The 27,006-nt window shown below is 40.4% G+C and overlaps 1 protein-coding gene across 2 annotated transcripts in view; it reads right to left on the reverse strand.

The window, feature by feature from the left end:
* Positions 1–27,006, reverse strand: part of inpp4b (inositol polyphosphate-4-phosphatase type II B) — a 501,746-nt gene that overhangs the window by 460,968 nt on the left and 13,772 nt on the right. For both annotated transcript variants that reach the window (XM_057844280.1, XM_057844279.1), the window contains exon 2: positions 5,846–5,890. In XM_057844280.1, coding sequence (XP_057700263.1) covers positions 5,846–5,890 — 45 coding nt within the window. The remainder of the gene's footprint in view (positions 1–5,845; positions 5,891–27,006) is intronic.

Consider the following 27,006-nt stretch of genomic DNA (forward strand, 5'->3'; position numbering starts at 1 on the left):
ATGCTTTGGGGCTGTTTTTCTGCAAAAGGACCAGGACGACTGATCTGTGTAAAAGAAAAAATGAACGGGGCCATGTATCGAGAGATTTTGAGAGAAAATCTCCTTACATCAGAAAGGGCATTGAAGATGAGACGAGGCTGGGTCTTTCAGCTTGACAATGATCCCAAACACACAGCCAGGGCAACAAAGGAGTGGCTTCGTAAGAAGCATTTCAAAGTCCTGGAGTGGCCTAGCCAGTCTCCAGATCTCAACCCCATAGAAAATCTGTGGAGGGAGTTGAAAGTCTGTGTTGCGCAACGACAGCCCTAAAACATCACTGCTCTAGAGGAGATCTGCATGGAGGAATGGGCCAAAATACCAGCAACAGTGTGTGAAAAGCTTGTGAAGACTTACAGAAAACGTTTGGCCTCCGTTATTGCCAACAAAGGGTACATAACAAAGTACTGAGATGAACTTTTGGTATTGACCAAATACCTATTTTCCACCATGATTTGCAAATAAATTCTTTAAAAATCAAACAATGTGATTTTCTGTTTTTTTTCCCCACATTCTGTCTCTCATGGTTGAGGTTTACCCATGTTGACAATTACAGGCCTCTCTAATATTTTCAAGTGGGAGAACTTGCACAATTAGTGGTTGACTGAATATGCTTTTTAAACATGTTACTGTACCACGGAATTATTTTCAAACAAGGAAAAAAGTAGATCCCCGATTCATTTTATAAAAGTTGAAATGCTTGTCTTTATTAAATGCTTCATTGAGTGAGTCCACGCAAATCTACTACAGTTGGTAAATGGTGTTATACTTATATAGCGCTTTTCCACCTTTCAAGGCGCTCAAAGCGCTTTACACTATCTCACTATTCACCTACTGGTGACGCAGCACCAGGAGCAACATGGGGTTCAGTATCTTGCTCAAGGATACTTAGGCGAGTTCATCAGGGCGAAGAATCGAACCCACAACCTCTGGGTTGGAGGACAACTACTCTACCACTGAGCCACGCCACCCCGCAGTTGCTGACTTACACACAATGAGTTGCCACAGCCACTGTTTAACCCTTTAACACCAAACGTGTCGGCAGCGACGCGATTACGCATGTCGTATTTGAAGCTTCGTCACACTGTAATTACGTCACCCACGTGCCGCTGGTTGGTCTCATTTGAAAGTGCGGAAGTTGATGTCCACACCAGTTTTTATTTGAAGTCAATCGACCATGAAAAACGGGAGATAATGTCATTTGAGTTTTGTAGTTTTATTGCACTCAGAAATATGCATTAAAACGCTGCATGGACCATGTATCTATCTCCATCTTTCCATCATTTCTTGTCCTTTTTCAAAACTGAAAGCAGCACAAAAGACTACATATCCCAACAGCCGTTGTGATGTCAAGAAGGACGAACTGAATGTGGACATTTTTTATAAATTTCCGAGCGAGGCGCCAACTAAGGAAGAGGAGACAATTTCGGCACAACACCGGTTGGTTTGAGCGAGCGACTTTGAAACGTGCAGAATGAAACTAAAACTAAATTTAGCGCAAGCTAATGCATTATTTCATAAACTCAAGGAAGAAGATGAGCCGTATTTGTCGTTGTTTTCCTGGGATGAGTCGGCGTCTCGGCGAGTAGAAGTGACAGGCTGACAGCAGCGCGCAAAGTCCGCAAACGGCTGTGTGACGCTGTGTGTGACGCAGCTCCCTGACCTGTTCATGCAGAAGCTTTATTGAGTTCACAAAAAACTTTATTGGGTCGTATACCAGAAAAATTTGAATTGAACTGAACTACTTGTCAATATTTTTGAAAAAACTTTTTTTTCAATATTATATATATTTTTACTTCACTATAATCTTTTCAATTTTTATAAAGATGAGTGTTCGAGAAGCTTGATTGCATGTACGTATATACTTTAGATAAGGTGATGGGTATAATACCTAAATTCACAAAGAGATATCCTCCAAATCCTTTTTGTGTTAGATGATATATATATTTTTTCTCACTATTTTGCACTGTATATAACCCGTTTTGACCATAGTATGTGTAAAGGCCAAAAACGCCTATGACCATACTTGCTGTTTGTGTTGAATTGTCAAACATAAAACTATTCAATCTTATTTTTTTCTATTGAATATTTATCCTAACAAGTAGAATAAATATTATCAAGCTTCAAAACGGTTGGTCGAGCATGTTTGGTTGTCAATGGGATATCAACATTACAAATTTTGAAAAAATATTTTGGGATTTTTTTGTCTTTTTGGGTCCAAAATGTGGATTATAATTGGTCAGTGAAGAAAACAACAGTTTGGACATGAAGTTCAAGGTGTCCTTAAAAAAGGGACCCAACTTGGCCATTGTGAACCATTTTTTCTTTGAAATATAAAGGCAACATCAAATGCATGCAAATTCGGCCAAAATAGGCTTAGGTGTTAAAGGGTTAACAAGTTAAACGATGACTGACGCATGCAGCGCTTTGAAGGTCGAGTTTCTGGCAAGATCAAAGCTTAACCGTCTGTCAATCATCGCATACTTTAATGAGCAAATCCAGTTCACTCTCTGAGGAACAAAGAGCAGGGAGAGGGAAGGAGGGAGAGTGAGACTATGCGATTGGCTCGAGACAGCTAATCTTTATTTCTTCTTTAATTGAAAAAAAAAATCTACAATGTACCGAGGGCGCGAAGTTTGAAGCGCGAAGTCGCGAGGGATCACTGTATTCTGTTTCCGATTGTCTTTTTTTCCATTGTTTATTTATTAGTTGGCATTAACGGCGCTAGAAATCCAATTGATTTTGACTGGACGGGGCCTGGGCGTCCATGCCATCAATTGCAAGCAATGAGTCCAAAACATAATTTACTGAAAACAAGTAAAAACAGTACCTATTGTTTCATTATTTTCAAAATTTGATCATTAAAAAAGAAACTTTATAATATACGGGGGGGGGATTCCTAAAAAGTCACGTCCATCCCAGTAAGGCTTTTTCTGGCCTTGATCACGGATGCATCAGGCGTTCGGAGAAACCAACCGAGAGTCACAAACACAAACAAGGCGCAGAGCGAACTGTTGACACATTGACGAGACGACTTCTTGGAACTTTTGTTTTTTGTTTGGAGATGTCCTCATTCATTTTTTATTCCACCCGAGCTATGGGGAGTTCTATTTCAAGACATTCTGCAACAAAAATCCGACTTGCTTATAGAATCTTGTTTGCCTGCTTACTTAGAAGATATTTCTGCGTATATTCCTAACAGTCTAGCGATATGGTCGACCTTTCTTTCTTGACTTTCAAGGTTAAAGACTTCCATGTTCTCATTTTTAGAGTCAGTGTTGTAAAAGCCTACGAATACAGTGGTACCTCTAGATAACAAAAATATGAATATGGCTTACCAATCATGTTTTTTCTTATAATGAATCCCATTTTACATGTTAATCGTCTAATTCGTTCCAAATGTGACGGAAACACATTAAATTGATGGTGAGTGATGTCCTCTGATTGCTTGTCTTTATTTGTATTGCTTTGCTGCCTCCTAGTGGCGTTTGAGTATAAATAGTTTGTTAGGCTCGTTCTACAGATGTTATCACATGACTTCAAGCTCATAGCAAACACGGTGTACTAAAAGTCAAAATTCAACGAGTTAAAAATCATAGACTTCATAATATATAGAGTTTTGAAGTCTATGTCTAAATATAAATAGGTTGCTTAGAAATATAAAGTACTGCTTGTAGTAGTGCTTTTACAGTGGTATGAAAAGTATCTGAACCTTTTGGAATTTCTCACATTTCTGCATAAAATCACCATCAAATGTGATGTGATTTTTGTCAAAATCACACAGATGAAAAAACGGTGTCTGCTTTAACACTCAAACATTTGTAGGTTTTCATATTTTAATGAGGATAGCATGCAAACAATGACAGAAGGGGGGGGGAATAAGTAAGTGAAACATCACTTTAATATTTTGTAACCCCCCCCCCCTCCCCCTTTGGCAGCAATAACTTCAATCAGACGCTGCAGATCAGTCTAGCACATTGATCTGGATCAAAAACTGCTGTAGTTCAGTCGGATTCCTGGGATGTTTGGCATGAATCGTTGTCTTTAGGTCATGCCACAGCATCTCAATGTGGTTCAAGTCTGGACTTTGACTTGGCCACTCCAGAACGTGCATTTTGTTTTTCTGAAACCATTCTGAAGTTGATTTACTCATGTGTTTTGGATCATTGTCTTGTTGCAGCATGCATCCTCTTTTTAGCTTCAACTGTCTGACAGATGGCCTCAGGTTTTCCTGAAAACATCCTGATAAACTTTTTAATTCATTCTTCCATGAATGATTGCAAGTTGTCAAGGCCCTGAGGTAGCAAAACAGCCCCAAATCATGATGATCCCTCCACCATGCTTCATTGTGGAGGTGAGGTGTTGATGTTGGTGAGCTGTTCCACTTTTCCTCCACACATAACGTTGTGTGTTACTCCCAAACAATTCAACTTTGGTTTAATCAGTACACAAAATATTTTGTCAAAACTTCTATGGAGTGTCCAAGTAACATTTGCGAACATTAAACGAGCAACAATGTTTTTTAAGACAGCAGTGGCTTCCTCTGTGGCGTCCTCCCATGCACACCATTCTTGGCCAGTTTTACATATGGTAAAAGTGTGTGTAACGGGTACAAGCTGGTTCGGGTGTGTGAGCGGTGCGTGGAAAACCTTCCCTCCGATGCCTTCATGTGGGTGTGCTGGCGGCTAGGCCGTCGGCTCGAGCTCATGGCCTAGCGGTTAGCGTTTCCGCCTGATGAGTGGACGCGTCGTGCGGCGCTGGTTCGAGTACTGATCTGAGCGAGAGCGGGATCCGAACGCGGTCAGGGCAGCGCGGACACACCGGTTACATTGGTGCCGTGACCCGGATCGGCAGTGAAGGCTTTCGGGCGATGAGTGTAACGGGTAGACGCAGGTCTGCCTGTGTGAGCGGTGTGTGGAAAACCTTCCCTCCGATGCCTTCATGTGGGTGCGCTGGCGGCTTTGTGCGGCCGGGTTCGAGTACTGACCTGAGCGAGAGGTGGATCGGAACGTGGTAGGTGCGGCGCGGACACACCGATTACATGTGCAGAGAGATATTGAACTGTGCCAGTGATTTCTCTTTCTTTAGCAGACACTCTAGGGTTCTTTTTTTACCTTCTTGAGCATTCTGCGCTGAACTCATGGCATCATCTCTCCTTGGGAGAGAAGCAACAGTGCTAAACTCTCTCCATTTGTAGATAACTTCTCTGACTGTTGATTGATGAACATCCAGACTTTTAGAGATGGCTTTGTGTCCTTTCCCAGCTTTATACAAATCAACAATCCGTGATCGCAGAAGACAGCTCTTTTGACAGAGCCATGATGCACATCAGACAATGCTTCTCATCAAGACAATTCTGGCCAGGTGTGTGTTTTATAGTGGGCAGGGCAGCTTTAAACCACTCATCAGTGATTGGGCACACACCTGACTTAAATTGTTTGGTAAAAATTGGTTTCAATTGCTCTTTAAGTCTCCTTAGGCAGAGGGTTCACTTACTTATTTTACCCCTCACGTCATTGTTTGCATGCTGCCCTCATTAAAATATGAAAACCTGTAAATGTTTAGGTGGTTTTAGTTAAAGCAGACACTGTTTTTACATCTGGGTGATTTTGACAAAGGTAACATCACATTTGATGATGATTTTATGCAGAAATTCCAAAAGGTTAGGTTACTTTTTCATACTAGTGTAGATGCTGAGATCTGCAGTGTGTTTTCAGTACTTCATATTCCCGAGCAATTAAAGTAGTAAATTTATATAAAATGATCTCGTGGGTCAAGTAGGACAGGAGAAAAAAATAAAGGTGCTTACCAACGCTGAACTCCAACTGAGGCATCCTGAGGGAGCAAGCAGCACCTTTGAGGGAAAACAAAGTCATTGGTTAGAGAATTTTGATGAAGTATTTTTCAAGTATAAGTCTGCTATAGAAGAATTTGTGTCAGATTTTCCAAACGGCATGAAAAATGACCATCAACCAATCAAAATCTACCGGGTTACTGCAATTCCTTCAACGATGCGAGAAGTCCAACACTCATCGGTTAAAAGCTAAAGCCTTACAATTTGTGTTTATATGGCCCGTTTTTTTTTTGTTTTTTTTTTTTTTAACCAAGAATCCAGACTTTTTTACGTTCATATCTATAGAAATTCTGCGATTTGAGCATTTATTTGCAAAAAATGTTTTCTTCTTAAAAAGCTCTTTGTTTTGTGACAGCCGCCACGTGGGATTTTATGGCTTTACACTATAACGGAATTCAACCTAAATAAAATGTGATTGTGTATAGAATATAGGGCGGCTGCAGTTGTTGTGCAGCGAATGTGCATGAGGAGAGCTTTTTACATGCCCATCAATGATCAAACGTAAGTAGTCCTTTATTTAAAGGTGTAGGTGTAGTGTTTACTTTGTAATCGCTGTATTCGTATTTGCCATAATACAAAACAAGATGTTTACTCACTTCCTCATAAGTCCAATGGTCCCACAGTATTAGGGCTTGTTTTGGCCAATATCCACGGTGAATGGGAACCTTTTGAAACTCCATAAAGGCGCATACGCCTCTCCCTCATAAAGCAAGATTTTTCTGCAGCCGTTTGGCTGGCTTGATGCGAAAAATAAACGCATTAATCCGCAAAATCAGCTGAATCCTTAGTCCTCATACACAACAGTACGGCTGTTTCGTGAAGAGGACGCCTTCAACCGTACACGTCACAGCGCCCTCCTCCTCAATGCAAGACCGAAGCCAGAAGTCACTCATTTTCATGGCGCGGGATTTAAAAAACTAAATAAATATAGCGATCGCTTCCACACACATCCAAGCAGTCCATATCATTCAGGCGCATAAAATACCGTATGTATTATGAAATAAACATGCCTTTTCATGTCACGTGCACTTTAAAGATCTGTGCTGAGTGATCATCAGACGCTATATGTAATCCTGGCATTCGCATTCGTGTTAGCATTAGCATTAGCTTCAGAATAGCGAGCTTCCTGACCAGCAAACACTGAACAGTCTAAAGCAAAACCCACTTGGCTTTTCTGGTCAGTAAGTCTATCGGATAACTTTTTTAAGATACAGTTCGTGGTTTCTAGATAGGTTTGATTGAAAATAATGTCCTGCTTTTTCTGCTTAACGTGTATTATCATCACAAAGTTGGCGTTGTCCTTGTAAACGCTACAATATGTGCTCCTCTGTCCATGTTCATTCGAAATTGTTGTAAACCGTTTTAGACTTTAACTTTTGAACTGGAATTTTACAGACGAAAATGTTTTGAGTAACCATCGACTAAAACTAGATGAAGACAAAAACTTTTTGAAATGACTAAAATATGACAAAGACTAAAAAGTATATGTTCAACAGACATAAGACTAAGACAAAAATTAAAACAGCTGCCAAGAACAACACTGCAGACAAGAGAAATCACAACTGTCACGCAATAACGAGGCCTCCGTCGATAGGTGAATTTGTGAAAACTCGATATACATGATTTATAATGCACAGGGGAGCGTTAAAAAAAATATTCTCTGCAAAAACAGAGTTTCAAGTGACAGTCCCTCCTGCGGGCTCGACATCTGGCAGCGTCTTAGCCATCCCAGCTTGAAGGGCTCTCTGCTGCCGCAGCTCGACGTGTCATCGGAGCTTATCAAAGTTTCATCAGCGCAGGCGAGGACGTGACAACGGCGCCGCGCGCCGCATCCCGAGGAACCGGGAAGTTGAGAGTCGACGGGAAAAAAAAGTTTATTTGGATAGATAATTGGGCTGTCTGCCTAGCTGGGTACTTGCGTACACGTTAAAACAAAAGACTGATGTTTGGTGCGAAGTCATTATCGTTAGGAAAATTGAACAAAATCACCAAAAGTTGGAATTGAAGAAGCAATTTTTGTTAAGGAATAAATAAAAATTATAATTGTATTGTATACTCACAAAATTAACAAATGTATTCGTAACTCGTTTTTGTCAGGAATACGCGGGCAGGCAGGTTGTGTGGACCCAAATGCAAGAAAAGGGAAGCGAGGCAGAATGGCGGTGCAAAAGGTTTTAATTAATGCCAAAAAAAAAAAAAAAACGACTGGGGTATCCAAAAACTTTTAACAAACAAAAGTCAGGCAAACAAATCAACTTACTTTCAAAGCAGGGCGAGTAACACGAGGAACTGGGGAAAAATGCAGGCATTCAGACTACATTCTTAGTTTTGTTATTTAAAAGTCAACTGCATTCTCAATAGAGTTTAAGTCTGAGAATTTCATTTGTCATACAGAAATTTTAAATCTAAATCACCCATCTTACATAAAAAAATAATAAAATAAAAACTGTGTTTTGGTAGTATTTTTCATGTTGCTCCTCATAGGCAAAATGCATTCTTGATCAGTGTTGTTAATAACGGCGTTACAATATAACGGCGTTACTAACGGCGTTATTTTTTTCAGTAGTGGGTAATCTAATTAATTACTTTTCTCATCTTGGCAACGCCGTTACCGTTACTGAGGACGGAAAGGCATGCGTTACTATGCGTTACTATATTGGTCGAAAAGTCTGAGGGAGACGGACTCACCGAGACGACAGAGCAGAGCAGGAGTAGGGAGGAGGCAAGAAAGTTGTGACGCCGAGCAAACGCGATGTTAGGTAGCTCCAATAATACATGTTGTAGCCGATAGCCTACAAACTACGCCCGCATGTTATGGTAGATATGGTAGACATGGTAGATATCACATGTACTGTACATAGATATAACTAGATGCAAAATGACAGACATGGCACCAAATGAGTTAGTAGACAGCCGCCATCTTAAAGCAGTAGACTTTTTAGGACGGCTCTGTTGTAGAGAACCTTCCTAGCGAACCTAAGTAACTTTTAATCTAAAATACTTCTAAATCGGCAAAATCTTGACTTGAATCTATCTTTAAATGATGAAACAGTTTTAAAACTTTCATATGTCGAAAGTAGAGAGAAGGGAACTAATGCAATAATGGGAGCAATTTTAACAACTTTTAACAGTTGATTCAGGGTAAAGCGTAAATTAGGGTAAAGAAAAACCTTCACAAAAAACTTCACATAGTGTGGCCAATGTTTTTTTTTTGTTTTGTTTGTTTTTTGTTTTTTTTTTTGAGGGAAAAAAAAAAAAAGTAATTATCACCAATTACTTTGCCAACTAATTACTCTTACATTCAGGTAATTGAGTTACTAACGCAATTACTTTTTGGGAGAAGTAATTTGTAACTATAATTAATTACTTTTTTTCAGTAAGATTAACAACACTGTTCTCGATAGGGATTAAGTGTGGCAATTTCATTTTGAATCCCCTTCTTTTCATTAAAATCGCAATCATGATAACTTCTGAGTTCCTTTCGATACTTTTGTTTTTGCTCATTGCTCTCAGGCTTTTCCCGATGTCACTATCATTTGTATTAGTATCTTTCATTGCATCTTTCAAAATGTTTATCGTTATCAACAGCTGCTGTTTTTCTTGGTCTACGTGTTTGACGTCTGTTACTTTGCACATCAGTGCTTCTGTTCTTCTTCAGGCAATTCCAGATGGTCAATGTTGTCGGAATTTTTGCCATTTTCATCTGGATACAGCTTTCCATGCTTCGTGTATTTCAACTGGGAGGGGCTGGCAGTGAGTGATTATGTTTGAGTGCCATTGGCGGCAATATATGTCGATCCCTTTTGAGATCTATATACTGCGTCTATAGATAATATATATATACATACAGTGGGTAGAACAAATATTTGATACACTGCCAATTTTGCTGGTTTTCCCACTTGCAAGCCATGTAGAGGTCTGTAATTTGTATCATAAGTTCTCTTCAACTGTGTGGGACGGAATCTAATACAAAAATCCAGAAAATCACATTGTATAATTTTTTTAAAAATTTGTATTTAACTGCATGAAATAAGTATTTGATACATTACCAACTAGTAAATATTTCGGCTCTTAGTTCTTTTTTAAGAACCCCTCCTGTTCTCCACTCATTACCGGAAGAAACTGCACCTGTTTGAACTTGTTACCTGTATAAATGACACCTGTTCACATGCTCAAACAAATAAACTCCAACCTCTCCACAATGGCCAAGACCAAAGAGCTGTGTAAGGACATCAGGGATAAAATAATAGACCTGCACAAGGCTGGGATGGGATACAGGAAAATAAGCAAGCAGCTTGGTGAGAAGGTAACAACTGTTGGAGCAATTATTAGAAAATGGAAGAAGTTCAAGTTGACGGTCAATCTGCCTCGTTCTGGGGCTCCATGCAAGATCTCACCTCGTGGGGCATCACTGATCATGAGGAAGGTGAGGAATCAGCCCAGAATTACCCGGCAGGACCTGGTCAATGACCTGAAGAGAGCTGGAACCACAGTCTCGAAGAAAACCATCGGAAACACACTACGCCGTCATGGATTAAAATCCTACAGTGCACGCGAGGTCCCACTGCTGAAGCCAGTGCATGTCTAGACACGTCTGAAGTTTGCCATTGACCATCTGGATGATCCAGAGGAGCAATGGGAGAACGTCATGTGGTCGGATGAGACCAAAATGCAACTTTTTGGTCTAAACTCGGCTCGTCATGTTTGGAGGAAAAAGAAGGATGAGTACAACCCCAAGAACACCATCCCAACAGTGAAACATGGAGGAGGAAACATCATTTTTTGGGGGCTGCTTCTCTGCCAAGGGTACAGGACGACTGCACCGTATTGAGGGGAGGATGGATGGGGCTATGTATCGCCAGATCTTGGCTGACAACCTCCTTCCTTCAGTGAGAGCCCTGAAGATGGGTCGTGGCTGGGTCTTCCAGCATGACAACGACCACAAGCACACAGCCAGCGCAACTAAAGAGTGGCTCTGTAAGAAGCATCTTAAGGTCCTGGAGTGGCCTAGCCAGTCACCAGATCTGAACCCCATAGAAAATCTATGGAGGGAGCTGAAAGTCCGTGTTGCCCGGCAGCAGCCCCGAAACCTGAAGGCTCTGGAGAAGATCTGCATGGAGGAGTGGGCCAAAATCCCTGCTGTAGTGTGTGCAAACCTTGTCAAGGACTACAGGAAACGTTTGGTATCTGTAATAGCAAACAAAGGTTTCTGTACCAAATATTGAGTTCGATTTTTGTGATGTATCAAATACTTATATCAAGCAATTAAATGCAAATTACTTAAAAATCATACAACGTGATTTTCTGTTTTTTTGTATTAGATTCCGTCCCTCACAGTTGAAGAGAACTTATGATACAAATTACAGACCTCTACATGCTTTACAAGTGGGAAAACTAGCAAAATCGGCAGTGTATCAAATACTTGTTCTCCCCACTGCATGTATACAACCCCTAGCTAAATGTATGGAATCACCAGTCTCGAACGAATACTCACTCAGACATTTTATCATGCAGAACAAGCTCAGATAAAAAGCTTGAAAAAAATAATGAATTAGTTCAAAAGAGCAACTCTTCAGCATTCAGAAACACTAAAATAAATGAATAAAAAACATCGTGGGGGTCAGTAAATGTTACTTTTATAGAGCAAGTGCAGGGAAATATATATCATTTTGGTGCCAACTCTCTTTGATTGCAGTTGCTAGATCATCCTTGCAAAGTTCCAGCATGCTCACCTTGCCAAAAAAAGTCCAAAAAAAAGTCAAGAATCTCTATTGGACAAGGTGTCAAGAATCTGCATTGGACAAGGTAATGATGCTGGAACTTTTGTTTGGTACTGTTCCAGTGAGATTTACAAAGATGACTGCCTGAAGAAAACATCAAAATTCCCTCAGTCCTTGATGATATGGGGCTGCATATCAGGCAAAGGCACTGGGGGGATGGCTGTGGTTAAATCTTCAATAAAAGCACAAGTTTACATAGAAAATTTAGACATCTTTCTTATCCCTTCAATTGAAAATATGTTTGTCATTTTACAAGATGACAATGCATCATGCCGCAGAGCTAAAACTGTTAACACATTCCTTGGAGAAAGACTCATCCAGTCAATGTCATGGCCTGCAAATAGCCCAGATCTGAACCCTATTGAAAACCTGTGGTGGAAATTGAAAAACATGGTCCACAGCAAGGTGATCTGGCAACTTCAATCAAAGAGAGTTGGCACCAAACTGATGAAGAATACTCATCAAGTCCATGCATCAGAGACTGCAAGCTGTCATAAAAGCCAGAAGTGGTGCTACTAAATACTACAGATGTGTTTTGATTGTTATTTCTTTGTTTGTTTCTCATGATTCCATTTTTTTTCCCTCAGAATGGAGTGATTCCGTATACTGTATATTTCCCTGCACTTGCTCTATAAAAGTAACATTTACAGACCACCACGATGTTTTTCATTCATTTCTTTTAGTGTTTCTGAATGCTAAAGAGTTGCACTTTTTAACAAATTCATTATTTTTTCAAGCTTTTTATCTAAGTTTGTTCTACAAGATAAAATGTCTGAGTGAGTGCTCATTGGAGACTGGTGATTCCATAGTTTTTGCTAGGGGTTGTATACAGTGGGGCAAATAAGTATTTATCAACCACTAATTGTGCAAGTTCTCCCGCTTGAAAATATCAGAGAGGTCTGTAATTGTCATCATGGGTAACCTCAACCATGAGAGACAGAATTTGGAAAAAAACAACAGAAAATTACATTGTTTGATTTTTAAAGAATTTATTTGCCCATCATGGTGGAACATAAGTATTTGGTCAATACCAAAAGTTCATCTCAATACTTTGTTATGTACCCTTTGTTAGCAATAACGTAGGCCGAACGTTTTCTGTAACTCTTCACAAGCTTTTCACACACTGTTGCTGGTATTTTGGCTGATTCCTCCGTGCAGATCTCCTCTAGAGCAGTGATGTTTTGGGGCTGTCGTCGGGCAACACCGACTTTCAACTCCCTCCACAGATTTTCTATGGGGTTGAGATCTGGAGACTGGCTAGGCCACTCCAGGACCTTGAAATGCTTCTTACGAAGCCACTCCTTTGTTGCCCTGGCTGTGTGTTTGGGATCATTGTCATGCTGAAAGACCCAGCCACATCTCATTTTCAATGCCCTTGCTGATGGAAGGAGATTTTCACTCAAAATTTCTCGATACATGGCCCCATTCATTCTTTCCTTTACACAGATCAGTCGTCCTGGTCCCTTTGCAGAAAAACAGCCCCAAAGCATGATGTTTCCACCCCCATGCTTCACAGTGGGTATGGTGTTCTTCGGATGCAATTGAGTATTCTTTCTCCTCCAAACACGAGAACCTGTGTTTCTATCAAAAAGTTCTATTTTGGTTTCATCCGACCATAACACATTCTCCCAGTCCTCCTCTGGATCTTCCAAATGCTCTCTAGCGAACCGCAGACGGGTCTGGACGTGGACTGGCTTCAGCAGGGGGACACGTCTGGCAGTGCAGGATTTGAGTCCCTGGCGGCGCATTGTCTTACTGATAGTAGCCTTTGTTACTGTGGTCCCAGCTCTCTGTAGGTCATTCACTAGGTCCCCCCGTGTGGTTCTGGGATTTTTGCTCACCATTATTGTTATCATTTTGACGCCACGGGTTGAGGACGGAGTTGAAAGTGTGTGTTGCCCAACGACAGCCCCCAAAACATCATTGCTTTAGAGGAGATCTGCATGGAGGAATGGGCCAAAATACCAGCAACAGTATGTTAAAAGCTTGTGAAGAGTTACAGAAAATGTCTGCCCTCCACTATTGCCAACAAAGGGTACATAATTGATTGAGATGAACTTTTGGTATTGACCAAATACTTATTTTCTACCATGATTTGCAAATAAATTCTTTAAAAATCAAACAATGTGATTTTCTAGGTTTTTTTCCACATTCTGTCTCTCATGGTTGAGGTTTACCCATGTTGACAATTACAAGCCTCTCTAATATTTTCAAGCGGGGGAGCTTGCACAATTAGTGGTTGACTAAATACTTATTTGCCCCACTGTATATACTTAGTACTTGTATCGAGGTGCATCAAAACAGATATCAATTAATTTGATAATCAATTAGTTATCAGTTGATCATGGCAGTCAGTGAGTTGTCACTTTATGTCAAATCAATCTCACCAGGTTTTTAGTCTGCTTTTAAAAAATAAAACAATTTGCCCCATTGTACATCGCATTGTATAAAATGATTGTTAACCAAAGTATTGTACTGCATTGTACTTTTCTTAATAATATAAGTCTCCACACTCCATTAGCGGGGCCGATGAGCCTCGGCGAGGCCAATTGTGTCCCCGCCGGGCCCATAAGAAGACTTTTCGCCATCTACCCGTCCAGCGCAGATGTTTCCTCTGTCGGTCCGCGAACGTGATGAATGAGATACAGCGGCGTTGACTGATGAGTCGCCGGTTGTGCAGCCGTCATCACGACGGGAGCCCCGAAGGACAATGGATAACCAGAAAGCCTCGCGCTGACACTCACCAAGATTGCGGCGTGTTTGCATAATCTACAATGAATGACTACATCTATCATTTGTGGCGTTTTAGGGAGGAAGCAAACACTACGGCGACGCTTCGCGTAATGACATGTTTCTGTCGGCTTCAAAAACCGCAGACGTGAAATGGAGGAAAGTCCTTTACAAACGGGAAAAATGTTCGCTTGGTTCAAGTCAGTTTAATTTCAATGTAACTTCTCAGGAATTTACTGCATGTTGTCTTATTTTAAACTTTCAATTTTGAGGATTAACTGTACGACTATTTTACCCTGTGTAATTATGGATACTTTTCTTTAACAAGCGCAACTTTTGAGGATTTGAGGGACGTCTGAGTGAATAGTTTCGGTGGAGTTGAAGAAGTTTTACTTTACCCTTTGCAATTTTGGAATATTTATGGTACACTCTGAAAAAAATAAAACGTCCTATTCTTCCTAGATATGCCATGTTAGCCGTTAAACGTCTGCGCTGAGTGATCATCAAACACTACGTAACTTAGGGCGGTAGCGTAGCATTCACGTTAGCATTAGCATTTAGCGTGGGGAGTGTCGTCGTCCTAAACACTTGGAAAACTTTTCACATACAGTTTTTAGCGTCCAGGTGAGTTAAATTGAAAATAATGCGGCGTTTTCCTGCTGAGTGTGTATTATCATCACGAAGATGGTGAAGTCCTTGTAGACTCTATAATTTACATTCGAAATTGTTGGAAACTGATGGGGGAAAATATTATGTGATGCCTTAACATTAGCACATTATGCCTTTGTGATGTATGATTGCCTCTGTGACCTAAATTGTAACAACTTGTTATTGTTTTTCACCTTGGGTTCCATAGTTAGGAGGGAATCTCATGAGATAACTTGTTTTGCACCCATAATATTTACAGCGGGGACAGAACATCTGTTGCCAGGACAGCACAACTTGCTACCATGTGAGAAGCCCTTTTTCAAGGGGCTGAACCAAAAGTAGCTTTAATATTTGTCATTGGGCGGGGCGCGTTCCTACAAGAACCGGACATTTCCGGGCGACCCGCGAAGTCCGCTGGAGGATCACGTACGGATCGCTCGACTTTGTTCCTTCGCCGCTTTACCGGAGCGTTGGCTCCCCGCTCATTTGTCACGGTAAGCGATTTTCATTGCTAAGGAACATCTTGTTTTGCTGTAACGGTAGCGCAGGGATTCTGGGATTGACAAGCTAGATCTAGCGTCATTGTTACCACTTGTTATGCTGGTTTTGATGTGTGTTTGCTTGCTGTTGTGGGATTGTAATCAATAAATCTCATTTTTTCTGCATTTTCTAATCAATAAACATCGTATATTTCGCAAAAGTGTGCCTGTTGCTGACTCACTGCGAACATGGGAATTTCGGAAAACAGAAACGTATTTATTTATTTATTCGACTAAAATTTTTTAAGTTTATATGTTTGTGTTTGCATTTGTATTTAACTTTAAAGCTACATTTTGTGGAGTTACGTGTGAGCAATTTGCTATGAGAATTGTAAATACGTTTGCATCTGTAGCATTTAAGCTAGCGGACTTTAGTGAGGCAAATTAGGCTAATCTAATTTACTAAATTTACATATTAATCAGACTAGATGGACGTTTGAACGGCAATCGTTTTGCGTCGAGTGTTTTATTGTTAAAATGCGTGTTTTTTTTTTTACAGAAGTGTACATACTGTATGTGTGTTACAGCTTTACAAATTGTCAAAAGTGAAGGAAGTAAAAAGCTTCAAAAAGCAAAATTGCTTTGTTTGCTGTCTGTCAAGTTGAACAACTTCACGTTTAGTGAGGACAGAACAAGTCATGTTAATAAAGTAAAAAATAAGATACTGTGAGGTACAATTAGGTACTGTTTGTGCGACTAAAAAAAAAGAAAAGACTGGAGACAAAATGTCGTAAATTCGAAATCGCATAGGTCAAGTACGTCGTAACCCGGAGACTACCTGTATATATATAAATATATATATATATATATATATATATATATATATATATATATATATATATATATTAGGGTTGTTCCGATCATGTTTTTTTGCTCCCGATCCGATCCCAATCGTTTTAGTTTGAGTATCTGCCGATCCCGATATTTCCCGATCCGATTGCTTTTTTTCCCTGCTCCCGATTCAATTCCAATCATTCCCGATAATTTTTCCTGATCATATACATTTTGGCAATGCAATTAAGAAAAAAATGAATAAAACTCGGGACGAATATATACATTCAACATACAGTACATAAGTACTGTATTTGTTTATTATGACAATAAATCCTCAAGATGGCATTTACATTATTAACATTCTTTCTGTGAGAGGGATCCACGGATAGAAATACTTGTGACTTTGTATATTGTGACTAAATATTGCCATCTAGTGTATATGTTGAGCTTTCGGTAAATGATACTGCAGCCATTTAACTTCTGCCCAAATGCATGATGGGAAGTGCAACCATGACTGTGCGTAGGGGCACCAATTGATATATCTTCTCTGCGTTGGGAAAGAACATAGGGTGTTAAGAAAATGATCAACTACTACCTTTCTTCCCCATATTGCCTCCCACGGTTTTTTTAATTGCTGAGAGAGGTATTGTAAGGTTTTAGCCACATAAAAAATGGCTCCAAAGGCTGTCAAAATTCTCTCTACTCATTATACGCTGCCTTTTAGCGCTATGTATAGGTAAAACGGCGTCTTTATAGATTGAACGCGACAATGCGTGAGTGGGTCGTGCAGCGCATGCGTTAATTATTTAACGTGATTAATTTTTAAAAATTTAATACCGCCGTTAACGCAATAAATTTGATAGCCCTACTTTAAGCCAAAACTACTCTGGATGAGTGTAAGACATTTTGTCTGTAACGTTAAATACAATTAGAAAACGATTTAAAAAAAAAAAAAATATATATATATATATATATATATATTTAAAAAAGGCATGTCCGATATTTTTTTGCCGATTCCGATACTTTGAAAATGACGTGATCGGACCCGATCGGTCTTTAATATATATATATATATTTTATTTTTTTTAATTTTATATTATTTATTTTATTTTTTTGCCACCCCTCCCACAAAAGTCAAACTCCGCCCATGTTTTCAGATCAAGGTTGACTGGTTTTCAAGTTTGGATAAGTAAAAAGTACTATTGATTTTTGGTCAATTGTGACCTGAACAAACTACAAGGGTTAACCTGATGCAATTTTGAGGAGATTTATGTAAATTCTTCAATCTTGAAGGAAAAATTGTATTTTTGCTAACATGCTAATCGATTAGCGTAGACATGCCTGCTTCTATGATTTTAATATCTTTACAGTGATCCCTTGCTACTTCGCGCTTCAAACTTTGCGCCCTCAGTCCATCGCGGATTTTTTTTTACAATTTAAAAAATATAAAATACAGATGAGCTGTCCCGAGCCGATCGCGTAGTCTCACCCTCTCCCTCCGTCCCTCTCTCTGCTCTTTGTTCGTCAGGCAGTGCACGTGCACAGGAGTTGCTTATTAAAGTTATCGATGATTGACAGATGTCTGTGTTTCATCTTGCCAGTCACAAACTGCAAAAGCGCTGCATGTGTCAATCATTGTTTAACTTGTTGCTGTGGCAACTCATTGTGTGTAAGTGACCAGCTTGAGCGGATTTGAGTAGACTCACTCAATGAAGAATTTAATATAGACATGCCTTGGATTAGGCTTCTGTACTCGTCTCCACAAGCGTTAGTTAGAACTAATAATACAAATTCAGAATATTTTCACTTATCTCGATCTACCAGGCAGGGCTGTCCTTTGAGCCCATTGTTGTTTGCGGTGGCCATGGAACCTCTTTCTGCTGCACTAAAATGTCACCCTGACCTATGTGGTATAGTGTGACATGGTGTGGAGATGAACGTTGGATTATATGATCTTTTGTTATTTTTGTCTGACCGAGCTCGTTCCATTCCTGCAGCACTCACTGTTTTAAGTGATTTTAGTAGAATCTCAGGATATAAACTGAATCTGAGAAAGAGTGAAATATTTCCTGTAAATCAGCTAGCCAAAGTATATCTGTTAGAAACATTGCCATTTAAAGTATCTAAATCAGGTTTTGCTTATCTTGGAGTTTATGTGGCGGACACATTGAGCAACCTTCGTAAGATGAATTTTGAATCGCTGCTTGTACAGCTCAAACAAGACTTCGAAAGATGGTCCTTGCTCAATCTCTCTGTTCCAGATCGGATCAATTCGGTTAAAATGAACATTCTCCCTCGATTTCTTTATTTGTTCCAGTGTATTCCAGTTTTTCTTCCTCTTTCCTTTTTCAAATTTGTGGACATTCTTATTAGGGATTTTATATGGAATAAAAAGAAACCCAGGTTGCGCTATCAGACACTCCAAAGACCCAAAGAACTAGGTGGGATGGCTCTTCCAAATATTTTGTACTATTATTGGGCAGCTAATATTAAGAATTTGACATATTGGCTCTGCTATCAGAGTACTGATAGCACCCCATTGTGGCTTGATGTTGAAGCCAACTCCGTCAAACCGGTGACATTGAAATCCCTTTGTTTTCACCGCTCTTATCATCTACCTCTCCATATTCACAAAATTTTGTTGTATTCTCTCTCAAAATTTGGAACCAGTTTAGAGCATATTTTGGTCTACAGGCGCCTTCCATTCAGGCTCCAATTTCACATAATCATGCTTTCCCCACTTCTCTGCTGGATAACACATTTACTATGTGGCCTAGGCTGGGCATTGAAACATTCAAGGACTTAAGGCCGAGTTATACTTCCGCGTCAGACCTACGCCGTCAAGGAAGAATCGAGTTACGACCCTACGCCGTAGCCTGACGCGCACCTCTCGATTTTTCTAACCTTCGCGTCGCGTAGACGCGTAGACGTAGCGAAAACGGACTGTGATTGGTCCGCTCAGACTGTTGTTTCCGGGCGAAAACACCGCCATTGTAGAATAGAATCAAACATTATTTTCTACACGCAAAAATGCACCAAGCCGACGGGAGTATCATCGAAGAGCAAGTCTCGTCAAGAAATTATTATTGTGACTGCCAAATGGCAAGGTCGGCGATCGAAAAAATAAATAAATGGAAGAACCACCGAGACGTGGGTGGTCGGAATCGAGTGGCCACACGAAGCGGTGACACAGTCGGCCAAAAACTGCCAACTTTTTATCACTTTATGTCGTATTTTTGGTTGGTGCACTTCATCATTTACTGTGTACATATGTTTCAAGTATATGAAGAATAAAGCACAGATTTGGTGTCAAAAGAGTTGTTTTGATCTTTAATTTTCAATAACAGACAGTTCACACACACAATACATCATCACTAATTGAGAGTGCCTCGGTGCTTTTTATGATAACCTTAAAATCAAGCCTCCCAACGCAGTTTGGGAAGTTCCCTAGACGCCAGAAATCTGCTATGGCTTCCCACTGGGTGGTTGTAGGACACGGCAAACAAATCAGGCTGGAGGGCTTTGCAGACCTTGAACGCAGTGCTCGACGCCAGTTTGAAGCTAGCCGCCACAGCTAGCTCTCTCCACCCGAGTCTAAAACTCTCTGTGCGGCATCAAAAGTCGGCCAGACCGCCTCGAAACCGTCTTCTGCGTCGCCTGCCCGTCAACATTTGTATGTTCAATATTTATTCAGTGTTGATGAGCAGAATATTTACTTTCAAGAGTTCCATCTTGCATTGTTTATTTTTTCTCCGACTAGCGGAAGTAAACAAGCATGCCCCAAAACCGTACAAACATAACGCCACATCCCTCTAGTGGCTTGGCGGTGAATTACAGAGCAGCGCGTTCCCTCACCGCAGAACTATCGAATGTCGAATGACGCCGTAGTCGCTACGCCGTCACCGCAACGCGGGAGTATAACTCAGGCTTTATATCTGAATTCAACCTTTGCTTCCTTTCAACAGCTGGCTGAAAAGTTTTCATTACCTAATTGCCATTTTTTCAGATATCTTCAAATCCGCAGTTATGGTCGCTCACTTTGGCCAAGTTTCCCGACACTCCCGGCTACCTCTGTTTTAGATACTTTTTTAAAACCTTTGCCATCGCTAAAGGGTGCAATTACCAGTCTATTCAAATATTTACAAAATCAGCTCTGATTCCACTTTAAACACCCTTAGGGCGATATGGGAGTCGGGTTTGGAGATGAGTATACCTGAAGAGGTCTGGTGAGAAATCTTGTGTAGGACACACAAATCCTCAATCTGTGCTAAACACGGTTTTACCCAGTGCAGGATCCTACATAGAGCACATTATACCAAAGCTAGGCTAGCCAAAGTGTTTGATGCGGTCTCCTCCACTTGTGATCGATGTAAGCAGGCTCCAGCTGATTATGTACACATGTTTTGGTTATGTCCTTCTTTAACTGCATATTGGTCTGATATTTTTGCTGTTCTATCAAAGATCACCGGGATGGATATTGCTCCAAATGCCTTGACTCGTATGTTCGGTGTGGTTCCAGCAACACGTTTTCTACCTTCTCAGAAAGGGGACCTTATAGCATTTTCAACCTTGCTGGCTAGGAGGCTAATTTTGTTAAGATGGAAGTCTTCAGTCCCACCTACGCAAGCCTACTGGCTCAAGGAGATGTTATATTTTCTCAAATTGGAAAAAATTAGACTGACACTCAGTGGATCGGCTGAGTCCTTTGAGGACGTCTGGAACCCTTTTTTGGTATATGTTAAAAGCGCAGAATTTCATCCTTGTGTGGATGTTTGAACTTTGCCCTAAATATTTTGGGAATATTAGTTTTTCTTGAGCTGTGCCTTTTTCCCTTTTAAACGGGAAAATAATCATGGTTTTTTATTTTATTTTTTTTATTATTTTTTTTTAGATATGTGCCCTGGGTTTTGGGTGGGTTGAGGTTTTTTTTTTTTTTTTTCATCTTATTTTTTTGTTTGTTTTGTGTTTTTTGTGTTTTCTTTTTTTTTTTTTTTTTTTTTGTCTTTTAATATGGTGGAAAAGGAAAAAATGCTCACATCTTGTTACTTAACTATGTCATGACTTTTGGGACCAATAAACAGTTTCCACAAAAAATATATATATATAGACAGGCCTTTTTCTACTTTACTCTTGTTCAGAAATAATTCTGTGGGACAGTAACATGTTTAAAACTTATCATAATTATTATATTTAAAAAGCGGTAACACTTTATAATAACTATCCATTTTACTAGTTAATAGATTATTAGTAAACTGTTGATAAATGATTTTTGTTGATTTGTGAAGTATTTGTTAACAGTTTGTTAAGCATTTACAGGGTGTTCTTAACCTGAAACACAGTTTGTGTAGAAAAGTTTCAAGTTTTTGTGTATAACATTTGGCATTTCTATCTTTTCAGGTTAAAAAATGCCGTTAACGTCAAAAGAAAAAGCATTTTGATAAGGCATTTTGCAGGCAGCGCTCATGTTGCACATTTATGAAAATCTGCCAACAAACCAACAAATATTTGTACTTTTCTTTGTATATTTAACTAGTAAAACTTATTACCTTCAACATAAAGTGTATATAGTTTTATTAAGATCCATGAACTAGCATGGGCATTTAGATTGGGGTCAACCATATTGGAACACCCTGTAAATGCTTAACAAATTGTTAATAAATACTTCACAAATCAACAATAAATCATTTATCAACAGTTTACTAATGATCTATTAACTAGTAGAACGGATAGTTATTATAAAGTGTTACCTAAAAAGCTTTAAAAAAAAAAAAAACAACAACATTTTTTTACTTTGGGGAAACAAAGCAAAAAAAACACGTCTATGTATCTCTTTCCAATGCTAAATCTGAATAAATACATTGAACACACACACACAAAAACACTTTAAAAAATAAAATTTAATATTTGGTCAGGGGGGGCGCTACTTCGCGGTTTTTCACTTATCACGGCAGGTTCTGGTCCCCATTAACCACAATAAACGAGGGATCACTGTATTTTATTTTGTACTAAAACAATAGAATGATTGATTAGCATGTTAGCAAAAATAGCATTTTCCGTCAACCTGCATAATTTTTTCGTATTTTTCTTGCTATATTCAAAGCAGGGGTCGCGTTAACCGAATATTTTCCATCGTTGACCGGTTTTTTAAAACGGTGACGGAAAAAACTGAAGTCCGTCCGTCATTTTGACAGGTTCCAATTCACACCCCAGACCACAGAGTGGCGAGTGAACATATTAATTAGCTATTGTCTCTCTTAATGCATGACGTCGTTGGCTATTCTGTCAGAATATTGTAGCGTCACCGGGGTCTGGCGGCAGCACCGTGATTGACGCATCAACGCGAGGTTCTTATTGGTGCACCCGGTGTGCCAGCGCGTCATCCAATTGGTGGACTAGATTGCCGCCTGTGTATAGACCCCAGTCACATGACGTCACAACCCTGACTGGAGCCGCCATATTGTCCGTCAGCTCGTCGTGTTTACACATTACCGCTACGTACATGCCTCCTATTACGGCGTGTTTTTCTGCTCGTTAACATTAATAATCAAAATGGTGAAGGCGTGTGTGGCGGTTGGTTGCAGTACCAGAGAAGATAGACGGAGAGACTTGAAGTTCTACCGTATTCTGAGAGACCCGAAGAGGAGAGCGAGATGGACTGCTGTAATTCGACAAGAAATCTGGGCACCAAACGATCACCACAGACTATGTAGTAGTCATTTTATATCTGGTAAGATGCATTTAATATATATTTAGAAGATTTTGGGCTGACAACCACAATTAAGATCTTTGTGTGACGTTGGTGATTGGGGTCTATATAGTTGCCTCTTTTTCTTTGGGGGCGGAGTTGTTGTTTTGTTGGTGTTGTTGGCGGTAAGCAGAGTAAAAAGAGGGAGAAAAATACCACGACTTCCGTGTCTAATTTTTCGCCGCCAAGCAAGCGTTACAATATTAATTAAAAATGAATGAAAACTAAATACTATTGAATATGTCATCATTATGACCCTGTCTGTCAAAATGACAGACAACGAAAATGTCTAGCGCAACCTCTGATTCAAAGTGTCACAATTTGTAGAGAATAAGAGGTCATTTCAATTTAAAAAAAATAGTAAATTTGGAAACTTTTTAGGTAAACCAAGCTATTTTTGAAGGATTTATAGTTTACTTCCAACCAGCGAGGATTTACAGTGGCGAATTCTTTTGGAGTGTGTGACTTTTGAGGGCTTTATGTTTAAACCTGCGCAACATTTTGCAGGGATTTACACCACTTTTATGTTTTCCAGTTGTCTATGACTCCTTTTTACCCTTTGCACTCTGCCATAACACTTCACGCTGAGGATCAACTGGACCAAGGCAATTGCGGTACGCCTAATTAGAATCATTAAATCCATTACAGCTCAGCGACAATCACGACGCTAAACGTGGCGTGGATACAAGCGGCACAGGTGCGCCGCTCACAATCGATATGCGACGGCTTTATGAATATGCTAATGAGGCCGGCGAGGCGACATGCAGATGCGACTCCCGCGGGGGCCCCAAAAGCAAATGAGGTGTGCTGCGGTGCACTTTTTTATCGGAGCTGGAAGGGAGAAGAGAAACATCTATCAGGGCCTGTCTGCTTTGCAGGGGGGACGGGTTAGTGAGTGATTATGTTTCAGTACCATTGCCGGTGATAGACGTCCAATCAATTTGGACCGGGAGGGGTTGGCAGTGATCGTACGTCTATCACAGGCAATGGCAGTGAGTGAGTTAGCCTTTTTGTCATTCATTGGATGAGCATTTGGGTCTCTCAGCTCATGGTGGGTACTCAATGGAAGTCTGCGGGTGTACCAGAATTGGAGTAGTTTCTTATTTATTTATTTATTTTTTTATGGGGGAACAAAAGAAGAGAAGAAAGAAAAGAAACACAAACAACAACAAGAAATACATTAACGCCTACACTAACTATTTATATGTTGGTGCTATCGTCAGCTAGATGTATTCCCGGTTGATACAATGTGGGGGGCCTGTTGACCAGGGAAAGAAGGGGAGGGGGGTGGGGAAGTCTATAAGCTAAGTGACTGGGAGGGGTACAGTGTACACAAATCAGCTCTGTGATATAAAAACCAGTAATCGTGTGAATCCTTTGTGAGTGTAAGCCTATTGGCAACCGACCCTAGGCCACCCCGCCGCCAGTCCCGGGACCCCCCACCCGAGTGCGCCCAATCACAGTTTCTTATTAATGCGGACACTGACGCACTGGGACACACTGAGAACCTCTGGGTAGTTCACGATTCACGAAGGCTCGCAATAACAATGACTTCCCGATTTGGCGATACAAAAACTATCGATACATGGGTCAGGAAATCATTCTATGATATTCTACAATACAACTAATAAAAAGAAAACTAAGCTGTTTTTAATCCTTCGGCTGGGATTTCATCACAAGTAGATGTCCAACTCGCTAGGGTGGCAGCGAATGAACCTTCGCTGCTATCCTTCCCACTTCAAACGGATTGGACATCTATGGCCATCAGTGAAGTCGATTTTGGGGAATTTTCTGGTTATTTCCAGTTGATTTTTAGTCACTTCCTGATGATTTTGGGGCATTTACAGGTCACTTAAGCCTGAGTTATGCCCCTGCATTGCGGTGACGGTGAAGTGACTGTGGCGTCAACAAGCATTTGATAGTTCTGAGTGAGGGAACGCGTTGCTCTGTAATTCACCGTCAAGCCACTAGATGGGTGTGGCGTTATGTTTGTACGGTTTTGGGGCATGCTTGTTGACTTCTGCTTGTCAGAGAAAAAATAAACAATGCAAGATGGAATGCTTGAATGTGGATCTTCAGCTCATCAACATTGAATAAATGTTGATCATACAAATGTTGAGGCGCAGGCGACGCAGAAGACGGTTTCGAGGATGTCTGTCTGATTTTTGATGCCGTACAGAGAGTTCTAGCCTCACGTGGAAACCAGCAAGCTGTGGCGGCTAGCTTCAAACTGGCGTCGAGCACTGCGTCCAGCGTTTTGTTCGAGGTCTGCAAAGCCCTCCGGCCCGATTTGTTTGCCGTGTCCTACAACCAGCCAGTGGGAAGCCATAGCAAATTTCTGGCGGCTATGGAACATCCCAAACTGCGTTGGAAGCCTTGATGTTAACGTTATCATAAAATCACCGAGGCACTCTCAGTCCGTGATGATGTATCGAGTGTGAACTGTCTGTTGTTGAAAATTAAACTTGGAAACAACTCTTTTCTGTGCTTTATTCTTCATATACTTGAAGTTGGACACGTAAATAAGTCACAGATTCTCAGCAACAATATGTACACAATAAATGATTAAGTGCACTAACCAAAAATACGACATAAAGTGATAAAAAGTTGGCAGTTTTTGGCTAACTGGGTCACCCCTTCGTGTGGCCATTCGATTCCGAACACACACATACTTGTCTCGGTGGTTTTTCCATTGTTTTATTCAATCGCTGGCTGACCTCCAGCCCCGTATTTTCAGCAATCTCCTCCCACGAATTGCTTGCCATTTAGCAATCTTCATTATGTCTTGACGAGACATTGTAGAAGTTGTTGTACTTGCTCTTCGTTGATACTGTCGTCGGGTTGGTCCATTTTTGCCTGTAATTTTTGCAGTCTGAGAGGACCAATCACCGTCCATTTCACCCACGTAACACGCATTGACGAGATGTGAAGTCAGAAAATTGAGAAGGCACAAGAGAGGCAATGGCGGAGGGTCGTAAATATGGTCTTCCTTCACGGCACAGGTCTGACGCGGAAGCATAACTCGGCCTTTAGTGTTTTTGATTTGGGTTTACTGAGTAAGAAGTGACTTGAGAATGTCCCCAAATAAATAGGAAGTGACCCAAAATCTACAGGAAGTAACATGTAAATGCCTTAAAATGAACACAAAAGCTAGGTTCATACTGCAGGTCTCGCACGAATGCACGAATCTGATTTTTTCGTGTTTTTACGACTTGAGTGAGGCATTAACTTGACGGTCTGAATGGGACAAGTCACATAGAAGTGGACCATTTCAAATCGGATCTGGGTCAGTTTCGTATGTGGTTTAAATCCGATCTGGGTCACACATTTCCAGAATGTGGCGGCAGTCTGAACTGTCAAGTCTCCCAAATCGGAATTCGTGCCGCAATTATGTCAGCAAAGTGCTCGCAAGACGGCAGCGATGTAGCTGTATATTATTGTTAGCGCCTATCTTTTACTACGCAGTAGGCGGGCTTGACCACAGTCATAAAAAAATAAATAAAAAGAAGGATAAGCCTGATAATGCTCGGGTTCTTACTGTGGACCAAATGAGCAATATTTCAGTATTGCTTACATGGGCAAATCGGGGCAAACTGACACACACATACATAAGGCTTAAGTGTGTGCGTCATGCACGCACAGTGTGTAGTTATTTGTTTTGATAATTTTGCGCATGCAGGTCAGTTTGCACGGTGTGTTTTGGACTAGTGCGTATTCGTAATACTTGAATGGGCTCAATAGGGTCTGAAAGGGCACGTCAAAAAAACAAATTCCCAAGAATCGGATTTTTTTTTTTTTTTTTTTTTTAAACCTGTCCTGTTCAACTGTTTGACATGGAGAATGGAAGTCTAAGGCTACGTTCATACTACAGGTCTTAATGCACGAATCCGATTTTTTGTC

Source organism: Corythoichthys intestinalis, chromosome 8, assembly GCF_030265065.1.
Source record: "Corythoichthys intestinalis isolate RoL2023-P3 chromosome 8, ASM3026506v1, whole genome shotgun sequence".
Lineage (NCBI taxonomy): Eukaryota > Metazoa > Chordata > Actinopteri > Syngnathiformes > Syngnathidae > Corythoichthys > Corythoichthys intestinalis.